At 35.7% G+C, this 26,706-nt stretch overlaps 1 protein-coding gene across 6 annotated transcripts in view; it reads right to left on the reverse strand.

The window, feature by feature from the left end:
* GTDC1 (glycosyltransferase like domain containing 1) overlaps positions 1-26,706 on the reverse strand; it is a 390,698-nt gene that overhangs the window by 14,096 nt on the left and 349,896 nt on the right. For all 6 annotated transcript variants that reach the window (XM_063094114.1, XM_063094089.1, XM_063094097.1 and 3 more), the window contains one exon: positions 12,530-12,639. In XM_063094114.1, coding sequence (XP_062950184.1) covers positions 12,530-12,639 — 110 coding nt within the window. The remainder of the gene's footprint in view (positions 1-12,529; positions 12,640-26,706) is intronic.

Genomic DNA, 26,706 nt, shown 5'->3' on the forward strand with positions numbered 1-26,706 from the left:
AATCAATAAGCAATTATTGAACACCAACTATGTCCCCAGTATCTAACTAGACAGTGAAAGTTCTGTTTTTTCTAGAATCAATGTACCTTTTAAGACATGATAAAATGAACTGTAAAGCATTATTTTCCGTTATATTTTTCAATTAATGAAGTTCATAAAATGAACATCAAGAAACTGACTCGTCAGTTGGTACAACTTTCGTTCTAAACACCATCAGTCTGACATTTTTCATAAGCGATGAACACAGTTAAAACGTACTGTGAAAAAAAACAAAACACTTGCTAAATTACAGGGAACTTTGTGGGAAGAAAGAAAATAAAACCAAATCAGTACTCATGATTTAGTTTAGTGCTGAGAATTTTCACTGAATAAAGTAAAATACTAGAGTTTGATTTGGCATCCTTATAGATAAAGTGGAGATAATATCTCATCCTGGAGGATAGTCACAGGATTAGAGAACATGCACATGAAGCTCCTAGTGCAATGTGTGGCACATACTTAACATTCGAGAAGTAGTAACTTTATGACATATCAAAGACATTAATCTTAGAAGTTTGGTCAATATAGTGATAATTATTGTATAACTAAATTTTCTCATATTCTTATTTTAAAAATTGATAAAAATGAACTGTACTTTCTCAGATCAGTTTGCTCATGTAAAATTAAAAACAAAACAGCATCGTTTTGAGAATATAAAAGAACTTTTTGGTGAAATTAAAATCCAATAAACATATGAAAATGAATTAATTGAATATATTCACAAATCAGTAATATTTCTACAATTATTTTGGCAAAAGCCCAATTTAATTAAATGTATACAACAGTGTACATACTATGAGCAGTGTGTATATGATGGTGTTCTATGACAACTGTGACTAATGATTGTGAAGTCAATTTAGACCAGCATGAAGAGAAATAAAATAGAAAAGAAAGAAAACATCAGAGTGCATCAGATGTAAAAAAGAATATGTATTGTTATAAAAGCTTTGTTTCAATTATATATATACCTATAATCATGGGTACACTGAGCCACAATGTAAATGTATACCTTGTTGTCGATCATGGTCAAAAGTTTGAAAACACCGCTGTCTTAGGATCACTGGGTTACATGAAGTTGTATAAGATACAATGCTATCCTCAGTAATCTTTTGTTATTGAAGTATGGCAAATACACTGCTAAGTGCAAACAAAAGCCATGAGACTCAAAGAAAGGAGGTAGTATATTCATTTGAGAGGTCAGTGAGAGTTGGTTTAGATGAGTTTTGGAAGATGGGTTGAACTTTGACAGAAGGGGAAGGAAGGGCTCTGGGTGGTGATGTGAGCTTATCTTAAGGGAACACTGAATAATCTAGGCTACATCTCAGGATACACATGTATAAAGATTGAAGTAAGGCTAGGAGGGTAGTTGAAACTACACTGGGAAGAGAGGAACAATGAGGCTGTACTTTATTTGACAAGGGCAGGAGAGGAGGAGAAGGTGAGATACATGGAGCTCATGTTTAGAAAGTTTAAGTTAGCAAAGACTTACAGGATCGAACAGTGGGCAACTTTAGTCAGCCCCACAAAGACCTGAGTAAAGATGAATTCAATGAGGGAAGTAAAAGACCCATGAGGGTACCTGGAGGTAAAGACAGAATGACAGACAATGATAAGATCAAAAACATACACTAGGGTGGTTGGAATAATTGTGACTGGCCAAGTTCAATAGTTCTCAACTGCCTGAGGATGCGGTTTGGGATTGGGAGTGAAGATAGATATCAGCACGGTGACATAAAATAAGATGAGTTTTGAGAAATCATAACTATTATACTTATTTTCATAGTAACAATTTCAGAAAGTGTCAGTATGTGAAGTCCTCTTGGGGGTGGGGGTATGCACCTCATTTTAAAAGCTAAGAAACCCTAATCTGCAAGGTCCCTTCTAATTCTAAACTCTTTTGGATGACTTCATTTTATGAATGAGTAAAGGAAGGCTGCAAGAGTCAACATGGCTAATCAGTTGTATAGCTGGGACTAGACACTGAGCCTTATAAATTCTAGGACAGTGTTCATTCTAGCGCAGCATATATCTGTGATGGTTTCCACTTTACAAATGTAACAATTTATGCAAGGAGATATATAGCAGGAAACCCTTGTTAGCTGGATCCAGACATTCACTCCCTGTTGTGCTGCTTTCTGTCACTCCTGTTCTGATGAGCATGGTAGGAAAGATGAATGTTAAAACAGGCAGGCCTTCCACCATAGTCCCTTATTGGGGCAAATATTATTTTAACTATTCCACACTCCAAATCATGACCATGTACAACTACAGGAACTCAAAAAGATAAAATATCAAGGCAATATATAGCAGCTACATTCTAAGATCTCCAAACTATCAACCTTAAGTCATATACATACAGGCTTTCAAAATTAGGATGTTTCTAATTTCCTATTTGTCTATTAACGTGTTGATCATTTCCATTAATTATCAATTATTTCCTTGTGTTCTTCCCAATTGCACATCTCTCATAAACTCTGAGGACAGTTCATAAAAATGAAAGAACATTTTTCCTCACTACTGTTTTCATAGTTATAACTTTTGAGAACAATTTCTTGAGAGATACTTTTGGAGTTGTATTCTGGAACATATTATCTTCATAGTCTTCCCCCTGGTAGGATGGATAAATGATCTTGCCTTGAGAGTTGAACTGAACTGTCTAGTTTCAGTAAAAAAGATAAATATTCCACTTACAGAAGCTGCAGGAGTAGACTTTAAGCCAGGGGATGGCATTTCTGGGAGGGACCGTAGGAAAAAGCCAATTTTTACAGGGCACACCGAGGGATGAAAGTGAGTTACCAGCAACTCACGTCTACTGAAATCTCCTGACCATTTGAGAAGGAAGGGTAGCAGCAGAGTTAAAGCTTTTCTGAGTAAGGAAAGGAGTACTGAATGGGAACTTCACCCTTGTCAAGGTGTCAGTGAGAGCTGGGCCAGTGTAGCTGGGCCCTGCAACCAGGAGAGCAGATGCTTCCTCTGCACAAATGACTCTGTTTCAGAAATTGTACTCTTCACCTACAAAGTGCCTTGCGGTTGATTACACCACAGCCCCATATGGCAGCCAAGTGACAAGTGATCACAGGGTAGCATGGTATGTGCTTTGCAACAGATGGAATGAATACGAGTGCTACAGAGCACTAAGGAAGAAGATGGAAAAGGAAAGCATAGGACAAGAAGCACCTCTAGAGTTGGGATTTTGTCAGGTGCAGAAAGGGTATGAGTGTGCCTATATGGGGAGGGGGAGAGGACTTTAAACAAGTTACGCAAAACGTAGAGGTGGGTAAGTGTACAGATGTATTCAGGAAATGTCAGAGAATATGGGAATTCACAAGGGATTAGACTGGTGTAAGATTTTGAAGAATGTCACTTGCTACAAAAGAAATTTAAGTTCATCCTGCAGATAATCTGTGAGACAGATACTTATTGTTATACCATTATGATTCTCTTATTGGATGGTCTTGGTTTAGAAAGAACACTGATAATAGTAGGAAAAAGAACTGAATGTCAAAATGTCCAGAAGCTGGGAGACCAATTTGAAGCCTTTGTAGGAGTCAAGGTCCCAGAAGATAAAGGCAAGAACTGGAGAAGAGGCAACAGAAGCAAAGTGAGGCACAGGATCAAGAATGAATAAAATCTTAGCAACCTGTTGCCAATGGAACAGCAGAGAAGGGAATGAGGCAAAGATAACTTTTGTCATCTGTTTTACTTCTTGGAATTATTTTCATAGGATATATTCTCTAGTGTGAAATTACTGAGTTAAACAAAGGGTACAGTAATTCATAAGGCTCAGGAAAGATAATTCACATTGCCATCACCACACATGCAGATATTGCTCTGCAAGTTGGTTTGTCTTAGTTATGATATCCTTTACTTTTATTGCTTTGGTCAGTGCAACTGCTCTCTCATAAATTCTTTGTATTTATGTTTATTTCATTACTACTAAAATTAAATATTTTTTTCTAAAATCTGATTTAGTATTTATTTCTTCTGATATCTTCATTTCTATTGTTTATCAGTTGTATGATCTCAGGCAAGTTATTTAATTTAAGCCTTAGTGTCCTTACCTGTACCTAGGGGAGAGTAATTATACCTATTGAGGGGACTGTCATGATATAAAGTAAGATACCAAAGTAAAAGCCTAGCCTTGGCATGGAGTAAGAGTTCACTGGATTATTGCACTTAAAATAATGTACTGATGCTATTGCAAAGCTTCATTTATAATATATATTTAGAATATATGCTTCATTTGCTGTATGTCCATATATATACATGTAAAAAATGAAGCATGTATTTTTAAAATATTTTTTATATATTTAAGAAATAAACATATAGCATATAATATATAATCTGTTTTTATTCCATAGATGTTATTTATGTTATTCAAGTTCTTGTTTTTACTAAGAAAAATATTATATTTTAGACCTGGCATAAGTATTTTATTAAATTTTATTATCCTAAGGTTAATGCATATTGGGCCGACCCTGTGGCGCACTCGGGAGAGTGCGGCGCTGGGAGTGCGGCAGTGCTCCCGCCGCGGGTTTGGATCCTATATAGGGATGGCCGGTTCGCTCGCTGGCTGAGCGCGGTGCGGCCGGTCACAAAAAGACACAAAAAAAATAAAAATAAAAAAAATAAGGTTAATGCATATTAAATATATACACAAGTTGGGTTTATTTCTGAATTCTCCATTTCTGCCCATGTTTCTGCTTTCATGTTTTTAATCTATAAAGCACTCTTTAAAAGCTAACACTTCATACATGTTCTGAATCTGGTGTAGAACATGTTTTCCTTTATGATTCCTTTATAAAGTGATTTCTTTGATATTGTGTCCACTCATTTATTTATTTTGTTTAAATTTTAGAACTATTTTGTCAAGATGTATAAAGTAATATTCTGGTACCTTAACTGGAATCTTGTTAAATTCATAAATTATCTTAAGAGATATGGTCATTTCTATTATAGCATTTATTCTTTCTTAGGAGCATATGTTTACATTTATTCGAGTCTTCCTTACTTTTCCCTTTATGTTTTGTTGTTTTCTCTATCTCAGTAAAGGAACAGGAGACAGAAGACTTCAATTTGAATTTCAGATTCTTGGGAAACTGACCTCATCGATCTTATTTTGGGAAAATAGCTATATGCCTATTTCTAAGAATCATGTGAAGGTGGCTATGTCTCCTGAGAATCTACCTCATGCTATTAAATTGGACCCATGATATTAAATTGGAGATAATACAAGTATTTCCCCTGGCTATAAATTAAAAATGTTAATACATGTTTGATTATCTAAATCACTCGACTGCTGTAAGTGTTGCTCCTAAGCATTATGAGATAATACTTCAAAATTATTTAAAATGCTACAATATAAACAAGGGTATGTTATAATAAAGTGCATATAAACATTTTTGCTTCTCAATCTGACAGTAAGATTCTAGAGGGAAGAAACCATGTCTTCTCTTGGTAGCTACAATATTTTACATGGTACAAGACCATAATGGGAACTCAGTAAATAATTTTATGTTAGGAAAGTGAATAGTGACAAAATTAAAAAAATACAAATAAAAGGAATAGGTTTAGGGAATGGTATGGTCTGGAGAGAATATGTTTATTCAATCTGACTTCATCTCATATATAATCTTATAATTCAACATTGATCAATATATTAATAGCTTTCCTTCTGCTGGGCTCCCCTTATAGCAAAAATTTAAGCCTTTTTATTAATGTATATGTTACTTGTGTTTCTAGACTCTTTCCAGTATTTCGCCCTTAGTGCAACTACTCTGTTGAAAATGAGACAGTAGATGGAAGCTGAATGAAGGAGGAAGTGGGAGGGAAGGGAAATGTTATATAATTATCCAACATTTTACTCCAGAGCCAACAATCAGGAACATGCCAAGATCACAGTAATAACCACTGTCATGCCAGATACTAACCAGAAGCCTTCCACATACTATTCTTAACTTCAAATTAAAGGTGAACCAGAAAGACTTCTGTCTGCCAAAACCGTAGTTCAGGTTCTTAGTTTCCTTGCAACTTTTCTGGTCTCCCTAATGTCTAAAGCTAAAATTCCTTCTCCCATCATGTCTGCAATATAGAAAGAAGAACCATTGTGTTAGCCTTTGGCTGTTCACAGAAAAGAATATTTTGTTTTGAATTACCATTTGTGGGAAATTATTAAGTATACAAACACATTCCATTGCTTTGATATCTTAAGCATTTGCTTTTTTAAAAAACCATCTCAAGGGCTAACAATGTGACCTTGTCATGAGTACTGGCCAAAACTCAAATATTTGCATTGAGGAGCTTCTAGGCTTTTTGGTTCATTTGTAACATGGAGTCTGATGTAGATGCTTTATGTAGCAGAATGACCTTTTAGTTTTCTGAATAAAAATAGAATGAACTTTTATGGTACAGCATCATTAATGTCTTCTTTGAATCCAAAATGCATTAAAAACTCACTCCATATACAAACTCTCAAGGGAAGTCCATGAGTCTTAGAAAGTACTTTCCTTCAAATTATCTAATTGTGCTGAAATCCTCTTTATAACTCCCTGAAGTGAACAGGGCAGGTGGTTTTATTATTATTTTCCTTCTGCATCTCCTCCTTTTTATTGCAAAGATGGATTAACTGAGTTTAACCTATACAGCTACAGGACCCAGGCCAAATCAGTTTGTTGTCTTCAATTTCTATAAATCAGTTTCTTAATCTTGGCACTGACATTTTAGGTTAGATAGTTCTTTGTTGTGGGGGCTATCCTGTGCCTGTAGGATGTTTAGCAGCATCCCTGCCTCTACCTTTAGATGCCAAGAGCACCACCCCCTTGAGTAACAACCGTGACAACCAAGAACTTCTCTGGACAGTGCCAAATGTCCCCAGGGGGAGGGGAGACCCTTGGTGACAATCACTACAAGATTTTCAAAATGCCAAGTCACCTGTAAGTGATAATTAACTTTATTTCTAGAGGCCACCTCCACTTGATACCTGTTCTGCCTTATGGGACACAGTTGCTAGATGTGTTTTCATATGCCAGCTGGGTTGTTTCCAGCAAGAAGATTGCAGGCAATATTCTAATGTTTGTTAAGAGCTCTTTACTTAGCCAGGATAGCCTCAGATTAAGGTAGAAATTTTGGACAGGCATGGCTTTCTCTCTGATAAGCCACAGACCATGATGTATATTAAAGAGTTGGATGGTCAATAGTGCAGTTCTCCAAATATTTCTGTTCTCTTCCATTCTGGGCACAAGCAGGGTTGCACTTCCTGGCCCCCTTATGGTTAGGCAGTGCCTTGCAACAAGTTCTGGCCAATGAGTTGAGTGAAATTTCATGACACGTCTAGGCCAACGCACTTAACTGCTGATGGGAGAACCTTCTGAGTTTTCTCTTCCTTCTGGCATGGCAACTAGTAATGTTTGAGAAGGCTGATTTTTGGGTCTCTCTGTCAGCTTGGGTCCCTGAGTGACCGTTACTAGTAGAACATTCCTGCTCATCTCCAATACAAGGGGTCTTCAAAAAGTTCACAGAAAGATTCATATTATCTTTTAATTCTATTTTTCCATGAAGTTTTTGAAGTAGCCTTTTAAACATACATATAGCATGAACAAAGAATAAATCTTATGTATTTTAAGCTACTGAGATTTTAAGGTTGTCTGTTATCTTCACATAACCCAGCTTATTCTGACTGACGTAAGAGGTGAAAGATGAGAAAAAGACAGAAAAATAGATTTACATTAAATCAAGGTCACCTATATTAAAACAGAAAAAAAAATATAAAACCACCTAGAACTTGCTGAGGTCTTAGGGTTCTGTCCTGAAAACTTTTCGATTTTCATTCACTAACTCTTTAGTATTAGGAAACTGTTTCAATGTAGGTTTCTACATACTTGAGAAGGTATGTAAATTGTACTGTTCTATTATACCAAACTCATTTATGCACTCATTCAAACAATATTTATCGAACACTAAATATGTGCCAAGTGTTACTTGGCATATTTTTTCATTTCATATTGCTTTTTTATTTATTTATTTATTTATTTATTTTTATTTTTTTAATTTTATTTTGTCGATATACATTGTGGCTGATTATTGCTCCCCATCACCAAAACCTCCCTCCCTTCTTCCTCCCCCCCTCATATTGCTTTTGACACCTTTCTCATGATGAAGACAGAAGACAGTAGAGGAAATCCATGTTAACATATAAGGGGGGAAGATATTTAGGAAATGAATTTGAGGTTTTTTGTTTGTTTTTTAAATTTTCCATTTGCAAAGAGATTACCAGAGAAAATGAGAATGATTTCACATCAAAGCCCAGGAATTTCTCACCGTTATCATCTCCTGCTTTCTTACTTGTAAAACAGAAATGATTTAGAGGATTTCCATGCAGAGCACAGGATGAGCATTGGCCTTGGAGGTGGACTGAAAGTGTCTGAATTGTGGTTTCCTAACTGACTGGCTGGGTGGTTTCAGGCAAGCGGCTTAACCTCCCTGCATCTTACTTTTCACAGCCGTAAAATGGTAATTCGAACAGTGCATAATTCACAGGGCTGTTATGAAGACTAAATAAGCAAATGCACAAAGGGCCTAGAAAAGTGCCTGGCACATGCTAAGTGCTCAAGAAATGGCAAGTCTAGTGTTGTTAAGGCACATTCTAGTAAGTGATGAATAAAGCACTGAAGTGAGACTACAAGTTCCAAAAGTCACAGAACATGTTTCCTTTATTCACCATTTCATCCTAAATGTCTAGCACAGTCAGACATTTTGTAAAATGTACTCTCCTCTTTTGTAAAATGAAGGGATGACACAAAAGAGCTATGAACTGTAGCGCTATAAACTATAATTGATAATCTTAATTCTATTATACTTTTCAGAAAAAAGATTACAAAACCTTATAACAACATAATTTTTACTTAAAAATAATCAACAGTATGAAGACTCTACAAAGCTGCTGTATTATAGTTTTAGAATTTTCATAAAAAATTTAATGCTGATTGTTTGCTTCATCAAAAAGAGCAGTAAAACTTGGTGGCACTAATGCTATCACTCAGCGGTATGCTATTTTTCCCCAAGAGCTCTGTGGAAAGGGAAAGAGAATAAAGTAAGATAAAGAATAATTAATGGTCTTGCTGTCATATATTAAACCTTTCTTGGTTTTCCAATCCATCTAGGCTTGTATGTGAAAGAGAAAAGTTTGACTAATTAACAGGCAGTGTAATCAAAGTTACTTAAGCTTCAGTTTCCATACCTATAAAATGGGATAATAATATCTACCACATTGGGATTACCATGAGCATTAGATGAAATAACCAGGCAAAGGATCAGGTAAGAAGTAAACTTTCAATAAATGGTAGCTATTAGTAGCATAATAATAATTATTATTGCAATTATTTACAAGAAAACTACTTCTCTGCAAATTTGACAGTGTTGAGAGCACTACTTTTGGCTGGTAATTATTACACAGTATATAAGTTGGTTTTATGATATGGGTTTTAGATATGTTTATGTAGCACCAAGAAGAGACAACAGGCAAAGAAATGCATGTCTGCTAGGTTACTGTCTTTTTGGGAGAGCTAGATAAGAGATTAGGAGTGCTGGATGGTGAGGAGGGGAAAAAATTAATGTTTAAAGTTAAAGAAACAGTTGGGTCAGAAAATAAGAACATGAAAAGGCAGCATGTATAATAGTTAAAGCACTACCTAGTTGTGAGACTTTACTTAATTTTTCTGTGCCTGTTTCCCTACATGAGAAAAAATGGAGATAGTAATACTAAATAGGATTGTTACAGAGAGTTAAAGAGTTAGTATTTGTAAATGGCTTAGAACAACACCTGGAATACAGGAAGTGCTATGTATTTGTTAAATAAATCAGAGGGGTGGTAACAATGGGCTGAAGTTACACAGAATGGCATGTTAGAAAAGCTTTGGCGTACAAACTAGAAAAGTGGCTTTCTAACGGCATAAACTGGATAGGGTCATTCATGCACTCAACAGGGGGAGTCCAAACTCCCCCTGTGTGCAAGGTGAAGTGCTGTGGCCATAAAGAGTTAATTCATATTTGAAATTACAGAGGAGGACCAATGGCTGAGCCAGAAAAGAACCCCAGTCAAGACTTAGAGTAACAGAAGCAAGTACATAGACAATATGAAATCCCTTCTTGTGGCCTTCCACAGCATTCCATAAGTATTTCACAGCATCTTAGTTACCTATTAATTATATATAAATGTCTCCCCAAGATCGAGCTCTCTGAGGAAGAGACTGAGTCCTGCTCACTGCAGAATCTTCCTTCCACAGTGCTTCATAAGTATGTAAAGGGAATCAAAAGTGAGCACTAAGACTGGATCTGTAATTACTGAGCACTAGATACTTGGATCTCTCACTGCTCCCCACTCCACTTTCAACCCTCCATGTTGCTTTAAACAGCTTAATGTCAGTGTGTGGGAGGAGAGAGCTGTGATCCCTCTGAGTAAAAACCTAGCCGTCTTTACAGTGGTGGCCAAAAATTACCCAATGGTAAAACTGGCTAAGAAGCCCTCTGTTCAGGGATTTCCTCCAACCTCTTTTCTTAGTCCATCCACAAACACCTCAAAGCTGGCACAAACAAAACTGAACTCAGTAGCTTTGCAAATGAGCTGATGTTTTCTTTCTTTCTTTCTCTACAATCATTCATCTACAAAATTCTTTTGTGTGTTTTCCTTGAGAATCTCTCTCTCATATAGCCCTCTCACTAATCTCTCTCCCACCATCTCACAGAGTCACGCTGGATCACCACTACAGTCTTACTGCAATTCTGCCTACGTATCAGTGCAAGATACAGCTTCCGTAAAATACAAATTGCGTCTATTTCTTCCTGTTCAAGATCTAGGCTCCCTAATTCCTTACCTTTACCCAATCTACTTCAGTTATTCAGATCCTCCATATTTTGGCCCTACCCGAAGTGTGTAAGGTACATATTAACTTCCTTAGAAAGGAATCTCCTGTTCCACTTGGATTAGTGAACTCACAGCACAATAATTGAAATATTTCTCTCATTTAAATACAATATCCAAAATGTTTACTGGTATGTGCTTTGACCATGTTGTTTTCCCTTTTGGATACCTAATTCTTCTTTTTTGGCTATTCAAGTACTAGCTTTTTAATTAACACTCTAAGCCATGTGTCAGTTCTAATATATAATTATATTATCTTGTGTTTCACTCTCTGTTTCCTGTGCATATGCACAACTGTTCTCTCCTCAACAAAACTATAAATTCCTTGAGGGCAGGGAGCTTATATTATTTCTACCCATTTATCCAATAAATATTCATTGAGCTCCAGCATTGTGTCAGGCACTGCACTAAGCTTTGGAATATAGCAATGAGTAAGACACACATTCCCTGTCTTCATAGCACCTACATTCTAGTGTGTATGTGTATGTGTGTGTGTGTAAGATAACTTTTACACATATATAATTTGAAACTGAAGTAAGCACCATGAAGAAAAAGTATAAGGTGCTGAGAGACCATGACAAAGCTTCACATGGAAAGAAAATATCCCTGAGCTGAGATCAAAAGAATAAAATAGAAATAAACAGGCAGATGTCCAAAAGTCTAAAGAAGCCTGATGCCTTGGAGAAACTGAGCAAAGACTGGTAGTCATATTTGCAGAGGGCAGAAGAGAAGCCTCAGAAATAAGGCTACTGAGGTACAGGTTGGAGATATATATTTCCTAACACTGGACTGGAATCAAGAAGCACTTGCTAGTGAGAGTAAAATTGAGGTGGTCCTTAAGTATTATAATATCCAATGGCAAAGGTCATTTCTGAATTTTTTGTATTTGGTTTTCAAACAATGCCGAACACCTAAAGTTTAAAAAACACGAACACTTCAGTGCTTATGAAAGGTGTCAGGTGCTCGTCTTACTGACCCAAACATGATCAGTGAGGATGCAGGGCAAAGGAAATGGCCGTGAAAAGGCTCCACATGGCATTAAGAATGAGAAGACCTGCTGCTATCAGTTTCTAATTTTTGTCTTTCTCGAGTTCAATAAAAAAGGCATGGACCAATGACAACTATGATATGGATTGTGGGCCATTCCAAATTACAAGTTAGATGCCAAAATGCTTTATATAGGCCACCTAACAGATGGTAATGTATTCCAGACGTTACCAATGTGAATAGGATACAAACCAGTGACCCCAGAGGTGAAAGGTTGTATATCCAATTACAAATTCCCACTTTCCTTAAGTGTAAAGATGCCTACAGCAATATATTTTATTTACATCAAGATGCATTGTATAAACCATATTTGATAAAAGAGATGACTTCACATTCTCAACTTAAATCAAAGAATGCTTACTTAAGTATTTTTTTAATTGAATCAGACTTTAATGCCATCGTATAATCTTTTGGTTAACAGTGCTCATCTTGATTATTCCAACAAAGGGAAACATGCAAATTAATACTTAAGTTGTACAGCTTATGTTATCTATAAAAATACATCTTAAAAAAATTCAGAAGAGGTACCTGGGACATCTGTGAAGGTTTCTCCAAGGACAGAGACGTGGAAATTGAGTCGTAAGTCCTTAAGATGCATTAATACCTTAAAAAAACTTTCTGGATCTTTATCATGTTCCCTGGAAATAAACACACAAAATATAACTCATGTTATCTTAGGTTATGTGTTAGGAAGTGTGGACTCACTTCTCACAGTATCAATTCTTTCCGTGGTCTATTGCTGGTTAGGGGAGCCTCTGGCATGCAAACAGAGATTTCTCCCTATAGCCATACACTTTAGCAACAGTACTACTTTGACATCTACAGACTTCTCTTACATGATCAAAATCCAGTCCTATTGAGGTTTTATGGCTGTGCAGCTTTTTGTTAAATCTGTCTTTTTTTAAACATCTTAAGATTAGATTACAGAAAGTATCGTGTGTTTTCCTTTCTCCTAAAATGGTTAATTTTCCATTTAACACAGGGGATTTTTTAAAAAGAAAAAAACAATCTTCAAAGGGTGATTCTCTACTGATCATGAGAATGTACCAAAAATGCTTTTCATTTCCATGGGTCTGAATACCTTCCTCTCACATTTACCGAGCCCCTTTGTGTCCACAAGGAACGCACAATTTAGGTAGTGAGATTACAGGCCCTCTCACTAATCTCTCATTTAAAATTATTGAACAGAGAATTATAAATACATCAAAGGGGGCAGGTCTGAGTGTATGTCCGCTGAGTATTAACTTAGGAATGGAGGTTCTTCAACATACAGAAGAATAGAGGTAAAGATAAGTCTATCATTTAGTAGAGGCTTTGGAAAACATGGATTTTTTTGTTTGTTTGTTTAGCTTGTTGGTCTTCTTTGTAATGACAGAATGAGAGGCTAAAGGACACCAAAATTTAAAAAATTCTCCTGTTCAAGAAATCATATTAAAATGAAATGAATTTTTTTTTACATTCTAAGGTGTGAATATTTCAGTATTTCTTGCATTTAATTACACTGTTTTAAATTATCTTCCTTCAGACAGATGTGAACCAGATGTCTTCAAAATATTTGTTTCATTTATAATTCAGAATTTAAACTTTTTATATTACAAAAAATAGTTATATATCAGCAACTGAATTTCTCATTTACCAACTCATTATGTAAAATAAATCTGTAAATTGATCAAACTGCTATATGAAATATGAAAATTACATAAATCAGGAAATCTCATGAAAAATGACATCTGCAACCCTAAATGTGTTAATTCACAATTCAGTCAATATTTTCAGTACCATGAATTAAAACAAATGCATCTTCTAATTAACATTTTAAAACAGCAGCATTTATAACCTAATGAGACTATACGATCTTATAGAATTAGAATTCTATAACAATTTGTTTTAAGCTCTGTATCTTCTCTGTTTGATTTACTTCAAATAATAAAGAATGCAATGGCAAAATGTTCATCGCTTTTTAAGATGATGTGTATTATTACATACAGGTACTATTGGAAAGTTTTTGGATAGTTCTCATGTATACTACTGCTGTGGGCAAGAACAAAGCCTCAAAAGATTTTGAAAGTAAAGAATACACCATATGTTATCTTTAACCATATCAATCAAATAGCTGCCACCTAATCTGTAAGATATTATTTTAGTTTGATTCTTTTGGAAATACTTAGATGAAAAGAATGGAAGCAATATAACATAATATAAATACATAATATAAATATAAATACTCCCCTAAAGGGGAGTAACACTATAGGGAACTCTAGCCACCCAGTTCCCTAAATTTTTCATTTTAAGTGTCAAAAAGTTTTGCTGTGGATCCCCAAGGGGCCATCTACTCTAAATATTTCCTGCTGTTATTTATTCATTTATTTATGTATTTAAGTAAAAGTAGATGTGATTTGGGTTGGGGAGGAGGTTTAATTGGGTAGAGGCTGTAGTTCTTAAAAGATTCCAATGTGAGTATTTTCAAAGCAGCAGCTTTATGAACCACTATTTTCAGTGTTTCTACACATGACAAATGCATTATAAACCTACTGTATTCTTTAGATATTTCTTATAGGTGGACAAAAGCTTTCATATTCAATAGTCACTTTGCGTAAGAACACAAAAGATATTTGTGTGAATCCCCTTTCCTTTTGTTTAAATCATAATATATGGTCACATGTAAGGTGAGATTTTTCTTCCCCAAAAAATATCCATCAGAAAAAGAGGCATTTTATATTAAAGTCCCTATAAAGTCTCTCATATTAGGCACTCTCTCAATTACTTTATTTTGATCAAAGTACCATTTGGAGAAGATGCATTAGCCTGAGACAACACCAAACTGATGAGAGTTTTGGATAGTTTCAGCAGTCATTCACTTGATTGGACTGGTAAAAACGGAAACAAAGGAATTTAATACTGAGTTAGTAATTACTTTGGGAGACATGACCTAAGTGCTGGATGCTGCTGAAAGAAAGTATTTTAAAGATCACTAAAAAAGTAGTAGAGTAAGTAGTTACTGGTGATCATGAGTAGTAAGTGGGTTTTTATAGTTAGGGAAAGATTTCCAGTGATGGCATCTTACAGTTTCATAAAGTCCTGTACCCCAAACCACTTAAATTGAATTCCAGATGAAAAGTAGTAGAAACAAGCCAGCTGCCTGAAAAGGTGGTACCACTCTGATGTCAAAAACGTAAGGGAGAAGAGTTGAACCAAAACTCCTTCATGAAATATAAGGATGGGAAACGAGCAATACTTCTAGAAGTATTCTACACAATATGCACTTTAGAATATTATTTATATCTAAATTAGGAGATTACATACTATAAGGACACATGATTATTTCGTTGATGTTGCTCAAAGTTTAATACAGTTAATTTAGCTAAAAATTTTTCTGAGTTTTCTTTTCAGAAAATGGGAAATTGCTTAACATTCAGACAAATTGTTAAAGATGTGCACAAATACTTAGCCTCAGCCATATATCAAGGCACAGATGATATTCAATGGCAGAGCTCAATATATTTTGTCAAGCAAGGAACTTATTTTAGATATACAATGTATCACCCATAAATCTTACCACAGTGCCCACAATATTAATGAACCCATTGAGCAGATATGTGAATTTGTCTTAAATTCCCTTCTAAGAAATCCACAGTGAAACTTTCAAATGTATGATTTTAGCATAAAGCATATAGGATAAGGTATTTAAAGATAATATACTGAGTGCCCCTTTCTGCTAACAGCTGTCAAGATTAAACATACATTTAATACTATATGCAATTCTCTATAATCACACTCTTCTGCTCCCATCCATTGCTGATAGGAATGTAAGTTGAAACAATATTTTAGAGGGCAATTTAATGTATGTAATAAACCTTAAAATGTGTATAACTTTTGCCCCAGTAATTCCAGTTTAGAAGTTGTTCTATAAAATAATTAAATATGTGCACAGAAATTCAGCTAGAGTATGTTCATAACAGCATAGTTTATAATGGCAACCATCTGTAAATGACCTAATGGGATGATAAATAAATATATTTTGACACATAACATATAAGGCAATACCATGCAGCCAGTAAAAACAACGTTGCAGAACAATATTTCTTGACATGGAAAAATATTTAAGAAATACTGTTAAGTGAGGCAACAGAGTTGTATGTATTATATGATCTGTGCCTAGAAAAAGTTTGGGGATAAACTATACCCAAATGTTAACAGGATTTACCTCTAGGGGCTGTGTTAAAAATGTTACTCTTTTTTTTTTTTTTTGCATGTTTTCTATCTTTTCTTTAATAAACATTTTTATATAAATAATTTTTATGTTTTAAGAAGCCACCCCTCCCTAACCTTCTGCCATAAAGTTGCACTCACAGGATTTTTGCCTAACTCTGTGATCTTTCCAGTACTTACAGCAGCATAATTCTTCCCTTCCTGTGGCCCCTCTATATTTTGACAGCTGCCAATCAAGCAATATTGATTCATCACAAAACATTCTAGAAGATAAGCCAGGGTCCAAGCTTCCTAACAATTTCCACACTTTTAACTAGGTAAGAATGAAACAGTCTGGCTGGGAATTCGTTCCTCCACACCCTGCCTATGGCAGAAGAGACCAGCATGGAAACGTTTCAGGCTTACTGGAAGCAGTAGATACAGCAAGAACAGCTTTTATTCCCAAATATTATTCAGAACATTTGAAAAGCATAAACTGTTTCCATGTGTTTGTTCTTCCTATATCTGTTCTCTCTCTGTTGCCTTTCCCGTCTAGTTTCTTAGAGCTAAATTTCTTCTTATTCTTCACACTTAACATTCATTAAGTTTACTGAGGATTTCTAAGTTCTTCATACTTGTCACTTATACTAGACTGTTACCTTTTCCTGTTTTTCATATAACTTTATACACATTCCTCGCCTTGCCTGGGCAGAAACCTGGCTCTTTATAGATGCTCTAGTGTTCCCAGGAGCACATCAGTCTGGATTAAGAGGTCCATAAGGGAAGGATAAATAATATCTATTTTGTTCACTACTAACTATCCAGTGCCTAGGTGACTAGTGGTAGACATTACTTGTGTTCACTGATATCCAGTTCTGTCTTTCTGGGTGCATCAAAGACTCCATATTCATCTCCTTGCAATAGGATGAAGCCACAGGACTAGTTCTGGCCAATGGATTGCAAGTTGATTGATGTGTCACTTCCAGGTAGAAGTATCTAAGAGCAGTTCTGGATAGTTCTTTCTTTGCTGTGGTGATCCTTGCAGAGGTTTTGTGTTAAGGTGGTTAGGTTAAAAGCATGAAGCAGTCTGGATTGCCACAGAAGAGTTGCCCTGTAAAGCCACCTAAACATGCAGCAGACTTTGAGTAAGAGAGAGAAGTATACTTTTATTGTGTTTAATAAACAGATTGTATGTGTGTCTTCATTACTGCAGCACAATGTGGCCAGTCCTTGTAGCACAAAATTAGCTGTTCTATGAATATCTGTTGAATAAATGAAGGTATAGAAAAAGTAAGTTTCATTTATACAGTTCCTGCTATGTTCCAGATCCCATGCTAAGCACCTGATCATAATTTTACTTAAGCCTCTCAACCAAGTGGTCATACAAATATAATTATTCCTTCATCTAAGATCATAGACAAGAGACTAAGTCTGCATCTGTAATCACATCTCATCACTATAAAGTCCTATTCTTTCTTCAGCACAGTCTTTGACTTTTTGTTTCTTTTTTCCTATGTATAATGAAAGGAAAAAGAGAGTTGGTACACCTTCAGTCCAGTTTCATCTCAAACCATGGGCACTTGAGGTTCAAACTCGTTGGATAAGAGATGGCAATAAGAATATGGAGACGTTATGTGGAATTATAATGTCTCCAACATATGGTTTCAAACTTGTTCATCTTTTATGTCCTGCTAACCTCCATCTCTACATCCTCATTATGAAATACCACTATACTTCCAAAGTGGGTGATACTTTCCTTATTAAAAAACATAAGGCTTCTATGTACTATCCTGTGTTAGTGGTCTAGGGCCGTAAACTCTTCAATCCCCTCTACATGCCTGACATATCGATGATCAGTTTTGGTTTCCCTCCACATGTAACGCTCTGCTTCTTAAATGGTGTGTCATCGAGCTTTGATTAAAATTCAGCCAGTAGTCTTCTTAGCCACCAATTCTCAACTTCTCTCCCTCTCTTTCTCACTCTCCCTCTTGCTCTCCCTCTTTTGGCTACTACCAGTACCTCTCTCACTCTAAACCTACAAGCCCTCCCACCATCATTTACTTAGAGTTGATGAAAACCAAGACTACCCACTGTGGCTTTCTCTAAATGTTGTTCATACTACATACTACCCTTAATTTTGCTTTCAGAGAGAGGTGAAAGGTACAGTTCAGAGAGAGGTAGCTCTGCCACTGACTAGCAGTATGGCCAGTATGACCAGCAGGCACACTAAATAACCTCATGTAGCCTCAGTTTGTTCATCCTTCAAATGGGATAACAATATCTACATTATGGAGAGAGGGAGGGGGGAAGAGGAATGGGTAAAGGGTCATGAAAATCAACTACAATGTACATTGAGAAGCTAAAATAAAAAAAATACAATAAAAAATAGTTTTCTGAGAGGCACGAAGGTGCACAACAAACTCTCATACTCTTCATTTTTGTATTTGCGGTATTTTAATATGTTAAATATTTAATCAATTTATTTCACCCCCCGAAGACATGCAAGCTGCTAAGATGTTACGTTCATTGCTTCAGGGAAGGCATGGACCAGGGGGAAGAGTCCCCTAACCCCCACCAAATAAAGAGCAGTCTTCTTGGTTGATTACAGAAGCAAAAACCCTTGCAGAAATGGTGAGCACTTCAGGCAGGTACAATTATGTAAGCAAAATGCCACAAGTATGTAGCAGGCACACTCCCACTCTGTGTCTCTAGACAAGTCACACAAGGGACTGATGGAGAGGAGTTGAGAACAGAGCTCAGAGTCCCAATGTCCCTGTACTACACTTTCTGGGTTAGAAGCCTGGGCAGGAGCATGACTCCAGAGAGTGCATGTCTGCATGTATGTCTCTAGGCAGACAGTATAGGGAGCAGCCTTGACAGGTGTTTGGCATAAAAGCAGAAGCATGGTTTCTGTGAATGTCATGGAAAAATCACAGAGCTGCTGGCAGACAGACAGAAGCAAGGGATCCCTCAGCAGTGGCCCATGAGGAATAGGAACCAGAAAAATACAAGACAGAATCCTCAACTGCTTAAGAGTTCTATCACCATACTGAAATGGGCCATGACACAGATATTAAGTTACAGAAACATAAAATTCTAATTTATGCATATCAAGGGTTACATGCCATCTGTACATTCATATTCTCATCTTTCCTTTTAATAGCAGAGGGAAAGATGTCTGTCTTTCAAAATTCAAAGTCTATGAGCACTCTTGGTCTCTTACCTTGCCTCCTTTTGAGAGATCTGTGTGCTCATATTCAGTTTCCTTCTTCAAGCCTGTGATCCTATTCCTACTCCATATTCTTCATTTATTTCTTTGGCAGCTTCAAGTTACCCCTTTTACCTGACAATACTTAGTGACAAGAAAGATTCCAATAATGTACTATTTCTAGGTGACATTTCACAGATCATTTAACCTGAGAACACCAGCTATGTCTCTCTTTCCTTACCTCCTGGGTTTTCCCTACAACTTTGACACTCCCATTCTCTTGGATGAAAGTGCTCACTAACAACGCCAATTCCCACTTCTGCCCTCAATCATTCTTATGCTTCTTGTGTTCTCTCCTACTTTTGACACCATTGACCACACTACACTTTCTTAAAAATGATCCTTGTTTGGTTTCCAAATACTGTATTATAATTATAACCTAATGACCTTCTTTCCAATTAAATCTTCCCACTCATTGCATCCTGAAGGCCATGCAGTGAAAACCATATTCAACAAATCATTTTTCCCACCAGGTCTCACATGATTTCCTTCTAAATCTCTCCACTGCTAAAAGCTTAGACTCCCCAGATCATTTCTCTTCAACAATTTCCACTCTCTCTGGCATTGTATAATTTTTATTCAGCTGCCTAACTTGCCAATGAGTTCTCTTCCTTTGCAACTCTTGTCAGGAAACTGTAGACATCCATGCCTCAAAGTCCCATGAAGTGTCTTAATTAAGATGAATTGGGTCTTCTCCACTCCTGGGATGTTACTTAAACAGTAACCACCATCCCATATAATTTTAAACGATCACAATGAATGTAACTACTTTCTCTAAGTCTTGGGAGGCTCTATGTTACTAAATTCTTTCCTCTCCCCAATACATTACTGAGTCTTTCTGTTTTCTGTAATAAAGTTTCTCCTTTTCAAATGTGATTGGGGCTATAAATTCAAATTGACTAATCATCTGGATTTTCTTTTGGATTATAACATTATTTTCCTCCAAGAACATGTAGGAAATACATTCAAAACTGCTTGCTAGCTAGTTATCCTGAGAGCTACTCCTGCAGTTCAGTCAACCTCTTCTTATTAGAAACTTCTCCCAGGGTGTAGTTTAGGTAACTTTCTGACATCCCTGTGAATTGTTGTATTTCTACTTCTTGGATAGGAAGACAAATGATTCTTATTTCCTGCTTTACCCTTCCTGATAGGAAGCTTATAGTTGGTTTTTAGTGTTCAAGCTCAGCAACTATCAGATAGAAATGACAGTACTAAAAAATACAATGATAGAAATTAAAGAAAGCAAACAAACTTGCCGGATGGGCTCAGTAGCAGAGAGAGGATTGCAGTGGATAGAATCAGTGATCTTGAGATCAACAGAATTTACCCAATGTGAACAACAGAAAGAAAATAGACTGGAAAAAAAAACAACAACCCAAAATTGAAACTCAGAGACCTCTGGGATAAGAACAGAAGATCCAACATTTGTATCATCAGAGTCCCAGAAGGAGATTCTGTATTTTTTTTACGACTGCATGTGAATTTCAATTATAACAAAATGCATGTCCATTGTAATAAAATATAGATAATTCAGATATAAATGAAGTACTGAAAGCCCCCATTCCTCACCCCTCCTGATTCTACTCCTCATTTGTAACCAGTATTAGCAACTGTTTGGTGAGTAAGCTTCCAGACCTATTTCTATGCATATGCAAACATATGAGGGCACTTCGAAATGTTCATGGAAAATCAGAATTAAAAGATAATCCCAATCTCTCCATGAACTTTTTGAAGTTATATATTTGTGTGAGCATATTTCTACATATACCTTCCTTATTTTACAAATATAAGATCAGTATCAGTCATTTTGTGCTTTGCATTTTCACCGAATGCAAAACAGACATCTATCTACATCAGTGCATACAGATATCTCATGTTAAAATGGTTACATAATATTTTAAAATTTTTATATAAAGTAATTCTCCTACTAAAGGACGTTTAAATTGTTTCCAATTTTTTGATATTTCAAACAATACTAAAAGGGACATCTGGTTCTCCTTATAACATTCAAATTTCTCTTTTGTAGAATGCTTGTTTTTCCTCTTATCTTACAAATGTAGCCATTCCAAATCTCTTATCCAAGGCCCTTTCCTCTCCATTTCTACTATGTTCTCCTACTTTTGGAACGAGCCTACTTTCAAAGTTTTACCTCCTTATTCCTGCTATGTTGTAAATTCCACAAGGGCAGAGGTCATGTTTTGTGTACCTTTGTAGTCCCCCAGTCTAGCCCAATGCTTGGCAATCTAAAAGTTATTAAATTGACTTGACTGTAAATCTAGATCACCTCCCTGTGAAGCTAATCTTTTTATCCCTTCCTACTTTATGTATTTTACTATTTACATAACTAGATTAATATATAGGATCTTCACTTCACTCCAATGACAACTCATCTTCAACACTTAAAAACTAAACTGCTGCCCCCAATCAACTAACTTATTACCAACCCAGCCACTTCTTCTTTCACAAATAATTTAAGATTTGCCTGCTCATCTCCATTTTTATAGTAGTATGTTATCACCTCATACCTTGAGAAAATCACTGAGCTCCAGACTCTCCCTCTGCCAATTCAGCTGCCAAAAAACATTATCCTCTTCAACACAATTTTCCTTAAATAACTCTTCTCTGAAATGTACACTAACTAGAAACCATTAAATTGAAATTAAGCCACACTATCGAATATGCAAGTATTTCCATCATTCTCATTGGTTCCCTCTCTCTTTGCTATTTTCAATCCATGCTCCTTTGCCTACAATTCTGGTCTTTGAAACACACCTTCCTCTCTTCTTTGTCACTCCTTGTCCGTTGCTTCCTTCACTGACTGAATTTACTGTTATTTGTAGTCATCCTGAGAAATCACATCTCACTTTTATTTACTCCTGCACTAACATTCATGTACTACTGATGGTTTCATGAATGCATTCTTTTATATTATTTCATATGAATTTGTATGCTGTCCCCTTATCATTAGTCTGAAAGTCCCACATGTCAGAGAAACCTTTTAACTCCAGAAGTTGGTAGGCACTCAAAGTAAGACTTCACAATAAATGAAAGAGTGATGGTTCCATCCTGGCTGAATAGAGATAGTTATATTTTAAAACTATGGCAGGATAGGCCTATGAAATGACAAGGAGGATCATGTGTGTTTTTTTTAATGGAGAATTAAATATGATTGGAATTATTAGATGCTTTTCATTGAAATGGATTTCAATTCTTAATAACAGGTTTTCATATTCAGCTGTGGACATTTTGTCATATCTAGAAATGACAAGGTCTTCAATTACATGGGAAAGAATCTTAATTTGAAAAGAAAAACCCACTTGAAAACTTGTTTCTAATTTTAAAAATGTTAAAACAAAAATGGACAGAGTGATAAATAAGAAATCTCTCTAATGGGGAGAAAAATGCTAAAATTCTGTTTATTTTATGTATTACGTCTTGTTTTTATTTCGATATGAAACCACTGATACGGAGATCTCATAGAAGAGACAATCTCCCTTACTCAGCAGCAACTGCTAAGCATACCAGATTGTCCCGGCAATGACTGTGGACAAGGATGAACACAATATGGAATGTCTATTCTAGAAAGACCTGCACGAAATGATATGTTCTTGTTGCTACATATGTTGCATTTTTAAATTTTATAAACAGTATTAATTATGTACCTCCTCTCTTCTCCTACATTCTTACAAATGAAATAAATCTGTATTACTGTACTTAGTCCATTTCATGATACCATAAAAGAAAAAAAAAAAATCAGCCCCAAACCCTGTTACCCCAATCTTTTGTGGCTTATTATTCAAAGTTATTTAGAACTAATCACATTAGGTTCCAAAGGTAGACTAATTATTTATATGGAAAAGGATAAGAGATTATGAATATTATAATAACATCACACATTATAAATTAACTACATCACTCAAGAAAAGGTTCTCCAGAATATGAACCAAAGTCTTAATGAATTACATATACTTACTGCTAGTGGGTATCAGAACAATTTATTTCTAGAAAAGAAAGGATAACAAAAAATAGTCAGCTACGTTAGACAGTGTATTTGGTAAGAGATCATTCAACAAAATTAGTTTGATTTAGAAGTGTAAGTAAACGCAAAGGAAGAAAAGAAGAAGCTATTGAAAGCTAATAATAAATTCATGCATGACTATAATTTTAAAGGTGTGGGGTAAAATAGCTTACATGGAGAATAAAGCTCAGTGAAAAGAGGGTTCAAATCCTAGTTCTGATATTTAGTAGCTGTACTCCATGGCATACTACCAAACCCATATGGGTCTTAATTTCCTCATCTGTAACAATCTGGCTAATAACACTCACTTCAAAGAGCTGTTGAGGGGATTAAGTGAAATGATACATGTGAAAAAAATTTCAGTGCCTGTAAATACACAATAAAGGATGGTTGTTATTATTATTATTATTGTAATTGTTGTCATCATCATCATCACCACTGTTCTATTCTTCATTTATAGAAATGGAAATATAAGAATCTTCTAAGGAGTTTAAGAGCCACCATGACTGGTTAAAAACGAAACTTTTCTATACTTTACAATCAGTTATTTATAGTGAACTGAGTGTGCCATTTTTGAGCTTTTAATGTTCACCTTCATAATTATACATAGAGGTGTCTAAAATGTCAACTACATTACATATGCAAGTGAGTACTCAATAAACAGCAGTTCTTATTTACAACACAAAGTTACAAATATGATTCAAAGTAAAATCTGTGTTTGTGTATAAAGGTACACATGTCTATAACTGAATTTTTCTTCTCAGGATCATATCTTCAATCTTGCCAAATTCTACCATTAATCCAGTCACCCAAGCCACAGTTAACCCAGTCACCCTCATATCAGTAATCAATTCCTGACCCAACTGCTAATTATTACCCAAATATGCCTTTCCTTTCCTGATATAGTTCAGATATTCATCATTCCTTCCCATGCCTTTTATAACATTCTACCAGATCACCTTCTTATAATAATTATAAGTGGTAGGGTAAATTGTCTTTATCTCTTTCTCCTCTTGGGAGTTACCCAAAAGCAACAAGGGTAACTAGAAATAGAAGCACAAACATCTTTCACAACAGTATGACATCCAACAGCTTAAATCACACAAAAGGTGGAAGAGCTGCCAAAGATAATGAAGACAAAATAGGTATGCAGGTGGAAATAGAGAGAGGATACCTTTGGATTCTCAGAGAGAGCTGGCAGAAGGTGCTTCTCCAAGGTGAAGAGTGCAAGGACAAAATTCCCTCCTTAGCAAAACATCAACAGGGTTTATGGGTTGCTGGTGCTAAGAATTTCCCTATACCTGTTTCAGTCTCGAGGAGCAGAAAATGAAGTGCTAAGTGAGGGATCAGAGAAGCCATTTTTGCAAGAAGTAGTATGTTTGATAATCATCTTTACCGGGAGGATTACACAGCTACATTGGTTGGTACAAGAAATATTTTTCTTCTGGCTACATCATTCATTCATGTTTGTGGAATAGAGTGGCACTGAACGTGAATTTCCCATGTCACATCTTGAAAGCAACTTTTAAATGGTTTTAGAAACTTTTCCTTCTGTTTTAGACTCAAATCTCATGGAAATACTTTTTCTTTTTTCAAAAATGGAATCTGCATCATACTTCCTAAATGAGACACTTTATCCAAAGATTCCGTATTATATGTGTATTAATGTATGACACTATTTTCATAAGGAAAAAGCCCATATATATTCTAGAGAGCTGTATGTATCTAAGGAGCAGAATTAAATAATTTTTCACTTTTTTAGTGTAGAGTTTCTTCAGTATTTATTCCAATTTTGCTTTCCACTTTAATACTATTAATACTTTTTGACAGTTATTTAAATGTAAAAGGTAGTGGATATAGTAGCACATTTTCGATTGGGGAAGTATTAAAACAAGGTACAATTTTAACCACTTAAATAAAGAAATTAGCTGGGGGAGGAGAAATGGTGGACTAATGGGTATAAAACTATGCTATCCACCCTAAGTGAATCATTGTGCAGTACATGCATGTATTTTAACACACTGTACCCCATATATATGTACAACTAAATGTTAAAAATTTGAAAACAGTAAAAAGAAAGAAAGAGAAAAGAAATTAGTGGTATAATATCTTTGTTGATTTATAGGACATATATGTAATAAATGCTTCTTTGAGTGTTTTATCTGTAAATTAGGTTTTCAATATAAAATTCACTAAGGAGAGGTTATAAGAGGTCTTTACTTAACCATCAATTACCCTTATGAAGGATGCCAGGCAGATCAGCTTTGTATTCAAAATGATCAATAAGAAAACATTGTGGTATGGTTCTAGGGTCCATTTAGTTGGTATTTTTTTTTTTTTTTTTTTTTTTTTTTTTTTGTCGTTTTTTCGTGACCGGCACTCAGCCCGTGAGTGCACTGGTCATTCCTATATAGGATCCGAACCCGCGGCGGGAGCGTCGCCGCGCTCCCAGCGCAGCACTCTACCGAGTGCGCCACGGGCTCGGCCCTAGTTGGTATTATTTTTTACGGTGTGTTATCAGTCATACGTGACTCAATGACAGGTATACATACTTTCTGAAAAACCAGGTGATTTTGTTGTTGTGCAAACATCATAGAGTGTACTTACACAAACCTATATGGTATAGCCTACTACACATCTAGGCCACATAGTATAGCCATTATAACCTTATGGAACCACAGCTGTATATGAGGTCCATCGTTGACCAATATAGACTGTATATAACTGTACAGAAATTCAGAACAACCACAAAATCTCTTACCTAGTGTAGGTTTTTGGCCTCAGGACAAGAATATCCTTGTCTGAAGTTAGGAATTCAGACACAGAGAAGCAAACTGAGCACTCCATGTACCAGACAGACTTTACACAAAATACTGGGATACAAGTGTGATTAATGAGAATTGGGGATCCTGTCTTCAAGGAGTCTAAATTATAGTCAAAGAGAGGAGCTGTTCCCCTGTGCTATGATTTTAGAGATAAGAAGTCCATTGTCTGCCAAATCTCATCTATTTTAATAATGCGTGAAATTCGTTAAGGCTGGAGGCTTTTACATATCTTAGTACAATTTCAGCCTTATGTGTTCATATTAAGTTTGTACTAAATAAAATGAAGGGTTGGGTAAATAAGTCAAAATTCTCTTTTTGGGTTTCATTTTGGAAAAGTAGGTAAACAAGAAACCTCTGTTAAAGTGTATAAACCCCTGGGGATATAACACATTAAGATACTAGCTAG

The sequence above is a fragment of the Cynocephalus volans genome, chromosome 1, assembly GCF_027409185.1.
Source record: "Cynocephalus volans isolate mCynVol1 chromosome 1, mCynVol1.pri, whole genome shotgun sequence".
NCBI classification, from domain to species: Eukaryota; Metazoa; Chordata; class Mammalia; order Dermoptera; family Cynocephalidae; genus Cynocephalus; species Cynocephalus volans.